Source organism: Haliotis rufescens, unplaced genomic scaffold (genome assembly GCF_023055435.1).
Source record: "Haliotis rufescens isolate VD_foot unplaced genomic scaffold, xgHalRufe1.0.p SCAF_65, whole genome shotgun sequence".
Classification (NCBI taxonomy): domain Eukaryota; kingdom Metazoa; phylum Mollusca; class Gastropoda; order Lepetellida; family Haliotidae; genus Haliotis; species Haliotis rufescens.
Window position 1 is genome coordinate 1,578,014 of NW_025964356.1, and position 5,860 is coordinate 1,583,873.

The window sequence follows — 5,860 nt, forward strand, 5'->3', positions numbered from 1 at the left end:
GTTGACATTCACAACGTCATTAATTAACAGTCAATTAGAGTTATGGTTCTTTGTGAGCAAGCGCGATAACCCTACTTGCGTGGTGGGCATAAGGCCGGTTTTCTTTGCTGATGAAGGGGAAAATTTGTAAGTTACAGCAGACGTAAATCATTATTGTTGATGACTCATTACAGTTAGCGTTTATTCATACATGTATGTAGCAGATAAGTACGCCTTATTCGGCGCTGTATGGACAGGACGTTAATTTATCATGCTTGTGTCTTCACTGCTTCAGACTTGAATAAACAAGAACCATTCAAGACCCCTTCGATTTGTTCCTTTACCTCGCCACAATTCAAGTAAATTCCTCGATCTGCAGTCAACCATGGAGGAAAAGGAACAGCTTGAGAGGGCGAGAAGAAACCGGAAAGGAAAACTGACGCTGGCCATGAAAGAAATGTTCAAGATCAGAATGTAAATGCTGAAAATGATAATGTTATTGTTCACAGTGATGATGAAAGTTGTAGTAATGATAATCAAAGTGTATCGGACATTGATGAACAAAATGTAAAAGAAAAGATTGACAATGTTGCCACAGATGTTTGTAGTAATGCAACGAATCCAATGGTTGGAATGATGCAGGCCATGGCTTTGCCTAGGGCACAGGCAAAAAGGTTTGATGGTGATCCTTTGCATTATCATGCATTTGTTGCATCTTATGAAAACAGTGTAAAATATATCTATGATGATGGTGTAAAACTCAATTTGCTGAGATCATTGTGTGTAGGTAGGGCCCTTGACTGTACAGATCATTGCTTGTTGAAACCCTCAGATGAAGGTTTGCGATCAGCATTGCTCACTCTGAAGGAGAGATTTGGTACAAATGGAGTGGTTGTCCAGGCCTGGGTGAGAAAAGTAACAGTCCGCCGTGCAAGAGTTGAAGTGGGTAAACTGGAAGAATATGCAGATGATTTGGACAATTGTCATCAAGCCCTGAAAGCACTCGGGTATCTGAATGAGATGAACAATCAAGCAACATTGAAGAGTATTGTTGAGAAATTACCAAGATTTCTACAACAGAGGTGGGCTAGAGAGGTTTACAAACTGAGGATGAATGGAAACATGCCAGCCTTGCAGGACTTGACAAGATTTGTCAGAGCAGCTGCTATAGAAGTGAATGATCCTGTATTCGGGATGGTTGATCGTCAACAGACACTGACTCAGACAAGGGAAAACCCTGGTTACCGCAGCAGAGTTCTAATGTTGAGAGGGACATCAAGAAACAAGTGTTGGAACTGTCCTGATGATCATTGGCCTGATGAATGTCCTGTTTTTCAAAATCTATCACCATCTGAGAGGCTTAAGAGAGCAACTGAAAAACGTGTGTGTTTTTCTTGTTTGAAGATAGCTGGTAAAGGTCACAAAGCAACAACATGTACTCGGCGTCAGCAATGCCCAAATTGTGCTGCTGTGCATCATAGACTTCTGCATGTTCAGTCAGGACCACATACGCAGCAAGCCTTAGTCTGCAGTGAAAATGAAAATGGAATGTTGCCAGTCATCAGTGTTGAAATTGGGAGGAGGACATGTAACGCCGTATTTGATTCGGGAGCTAGCATCACTCTTATCAGAGAGGAGGTTGCCAAGGATTGCGAATTTGAGAGTCACCCAGTACAAGTGGAGATAGGAACTGTTGGTGGAGAGATCCATATGCATAACACCAGAGCATACAAAGTTAAATTGAAATCAGTAAACCAGCAGATATTTTCTGTCATTGCAGTAGGGGTTCCAGAGATAACTGAAGTACCAGAAATGAGTTTGAGCCTGAAACAGAAGTTTGAAAAATATCTTGGAGAACCTATACACAGAAGAGGAGGACCTATAGATCTGCTGATTGGTGTGAACAATGCTCGCATGCATGTTGGAGAGATCAGAGAAGCTGATGGATTTGTTGCTCGCAAATCGCCACTCGGTTGGGTTGTTTTTGGATCAAGTGAAGGAGGTGCATCCAACAGTCAAGTTCTCGTTGCACAGCTAGCGAAACCAGTTGACTTGAGTCAGTTCTGGAGTACTGAAGAAATGGGAGTAAGATGCATGGCAATAGAAGAGAGTTCACAAGCTCATGAAATGTGGGATTCATGTCAAAGAGTTGATAATCATTGGGAGGTTACATATCCATGGATAAAGTCACCAGACCAGTTACCTGACAATCGGGATCAGTGCTTCTCTCAGATGAAAGCAACTGAGTCAAGGTTGAAGAAGAGTGCAGATTCAGCCAAAGTGTACAATGATGCAATACAAGAGTTGGTTGACAGACAATTTGCAAGAAGATTGAATGAAGAAGAGATCCGTGAATACAAGGGTCCAGTGTATTATCTGCCTCATCATGCAGTCATTAGAAAGGAGAGTAAGAGTACACCGATCAGAATAGTCTTCAACTCATCAAGTAAGTACCAAGGAGGCTGCATCAACGACTATTGGGACAAAGGACCAGATTTGCTTCAGAGTCTCGTAGGTGTTACTCTAAGATTTAGACAGTATCAGACAGCCATCGCTGGAGACATCAGTAAGATGTACTATCAAGTGAGGATATCAGAGCGCGATCAACACGTACACAGGTTTCTCTGGCGGAACTTTGAAAGGAGACCTCCTGATACATATGTTCTTCAAGTGGTAACCCCAGGAGACAAGCCTGCACCGGCTTTGGCAATAACTGCTTTGATGAAGACAGCTAAGGAAGCAGAATCAGAACATCCAAAAGCAGCACAAACCTTACTTAAAGATACATACATGGACGACATATGTTCATCAGTACCAACTGATGTGAATGAGAAGGAGTTGAGTGAGGATATTGATGCAGTCCTGGCATCTGGCGGATTCAAGGTTAAAAGTTGGACTTCAAACGGAGGCAAGTTCAAGAATAGCGAGTACAAAGAGAATATCATGTGGACAGAGGAACAGAAGATCCTGGGAGTGGTATGGGATCCAAAGGATGATGTGTTGAAATACAAGGTCAAACAACCTGACTTAAAGGGATCAAACCTGACCAAGAGAATTGTTGTCAGTGAGTTGTCAAAGGTGTATGATCCGATCGGATTTGCAGGAGCATATCTCATCAAAGGAAAGGTTATGATGCAGCAACTATGGTCACGTGGAGTTTCCTGGGATGAGGAACTTGGTGAAAGGGAGACAGTCAGTTGGATCAACTTTTTTTCTGAGCTTAAAGAGCTTCAGGGAGTCAGCTTTGACAGATGTCTCATCCCGGAGCAAACTGCAGAGACACGTCAGTTAGTGACATTTTGTGACGCTTCTGAGAAGGCGTTTGGTGCTGTTTGTTATACCAGATGGATAACGGTTGATGGAACTGTTGGTGTAAGATTTGTTGCAGCAAAGGCAAGAGTTGCGCCTTTGAAAGCCTTGACACTGCCAAGACTTGAGTTACAAGCAGCTGTGTTAGCATCTCGACTCGCGACAACTGTAAAGCAGGAAATGACAGTATCCTTTGATCAAGTGTTTTTCTTGTCTGACAGCGTTATTGTCTTGAGCTGGATAAGAGGTCAGTCACGTCAGTGGAAGTCATTTGTCGCCAACAGAGTTGCTGAAATTCAGAGCCAAAGTGATCCTACTGATTGGTTTCATATTCCAGGTGAATACAATGTAGCAGACAAAGTGTCACGGGGTGTGCCAATTGGTGATTTGACAGGGGATTGGAGAGATGGCCCGATATTCCTACAGATGCCCCAAGAGCAATGGCCAAAGTCAAATCCCAAAGCTGATTGCGATGAAGTTGAAAAAGAACGTAAGAGAGAGAAAACAGTATTGATAGTTTCAGAGACTGAACGAGTGATTGATGCAAGAAAGTTCTCAAAGTGGAGAAGACTGATTAGAGTTACATCTTATTTGCAGAGATTCATCAACAACTGCAGAAGAAAGGAGCCAGCCATTACCGGTCCACTTACAGTTGAGGAACTATCTGCATCTGAGAAATATTGGATCCTCCAAGCTAAAACGGAGCTCAAGTCACTTGACACTTACAAAACTCTAAGTCCTTTTGTTGAAGATCAGATTGTTTATGTTGGTGGAAGGACCAACAATCAGAGGCTGTCATATGATACAGCTTACCCAGCACTTTTGCCACAAAGTCATCATATTTCATACCTGATTGCAAAACATGTTCACGAGACAGGTCATTATGGTGTTGCCTCGACAGCAGCCAGGGTGAGGAGGCGATACTGGATCATTGGAGTAACAAAGTTGGTGAAGAAAATCAAGCATAGATGTGCAAGATGCAGAGCCTTTGAACATAAACTTGAGCAACAATGGATGAGTGATTTGCCCATGGAAAGAGTGAAACCCTTTTCACCACCTTTCTTTTACACTGCAGTGGATTATTTTGGACCGATTGATGTTAAAGTTGGCCGAAACAAGACAACAAAACACTATGGCGTCATCTTCACTTGTTTAAACACAAGAGCGGTGCATTTGGAGCTGGCAGTTGACTGTTCTACTCAGGAGTTTCTGCAAGTGTTGAGAAGGTTCTTTGCAGTCAGAGGCTATCCATGTCAAATACAAAGTGACAACGGTACACAGTTTGTTGGTACTCAGAGACAGCTAAGACAGATGATTCAAGGTTGGGGCAAGGACGAGCTGAAGGAATACTGTGCTGAAAAACAGGTACACTGGAAGTTTGTAACACCATTAGCGCCTCATCAGAATGGATGTGATGAAGCTTTAGTGAAGAGCTGCAAACAAGGCCTGAAGAAGGCTGTAGGATCTCAGCTTCTAACACCATTTGAGTTGTACATGTGTTTGCAGGAGGTGGCTAATCTTGTCAACCAAAGACCTATTGGAAGAATTCCCAATGACCCAGATGACGGATCATATGTATGTCCAAATGATCTTCTTTTAGGACGTGCTACAAGTAGAGTTCCACAAGGTCCCTTTCAAGAAACAAGGAATCCACACCACAGGTTTGAGTTTGTTCAGAGAATGGCTGATATTTTCTGGAAGAGATGGATCAGGGATGTCTTTCCAACGCTTGTTTCAAGGAAGAAGTGGAATGTACACAGAAGAAATGTGAGCGTCAATGACGTTGTAGTTATGGCTGATCCTAATGCAGTTCGTGGACAGTGGAAGTTGGGAAGGATTGTGGAAGTGTACCCAGGGGCAGATGGACGAGTCCGAAATGTCAAAGTTAGGACAGTCAAAGGAGAGTTCCAAAGACCAGTCACAAAGATTGCCGTGTTGTATCCATCTGAGGGTTTTGACGAGGAATGATTAATGTGCATTTTGATGCGAATCCTTCGCATGGTTGGGAGAGTGTTGCGCTTACAACATTAATGCACACGTATTTAGTTTGTATGGGTTTCTGAGTTGATGCTGTGTTGATTTTCATGTACTTAAGGAAGTACTTTCTTATGTTAGAGATGTTGAATATTTTGATGTTTGTTATGCATGTAAAACATGTGAAAAAAAAGGGAAAAAGAAAAGTATGTTTAGGTTGCGTTGTATGGGTGCGACTCGAACCAGTGTTGCGTGCATGTTGACATTCACAACGTCATTAATTAACAGTCAATTAGAGTTATGGTTCTTTGTGAGCAAGCGCGATAACCCTACTTGCGTGGTGGGCATAAGGCCGGTTTTCTTTGCTGATGAAGGGGAAAATTTGTAAGTTACAGCAGACGTAAATCATTATTGTTGATGACTCATTACAGTTAGCGTTTATTCATACATGTATGTAGCAGATAAGTACGCCTTATTCGGCGCTGTATGGACAGGACGTTAATTTATCATGCTTGTGTCTTCACTGCTTCAGACTTGAATAAACAAGAACCATTCAAGACCCCTTCGATTTGTTCCTTTACCTCGCCACAGGTTTCAT

General features: G+C 42.5%; 1 protein-coding gene across 1 annotated transcript; it reads left to right on the forward strand.

Moving 5' to 3' along the window:
• Nucleotides 1–364: 364 nt before the first annotated feature.
• LOC124115534 lies at nucleotides 365–5,256 on the forward strand. The gene is made up of 2 exons (XM_046476556.2): nucleotides 365–453; nucleotides 771–5,256. Exons 1-2 carry the CDS (start codon nucleotides 365–367, stop codon nucleotides 5,254–5,256), a joined length of 4,575 nt encoding a protein of 1,524 aa, XP_046332512.2.
• Nucleotides 5,257–5,860: the final 604 nt, after the last annotated feature.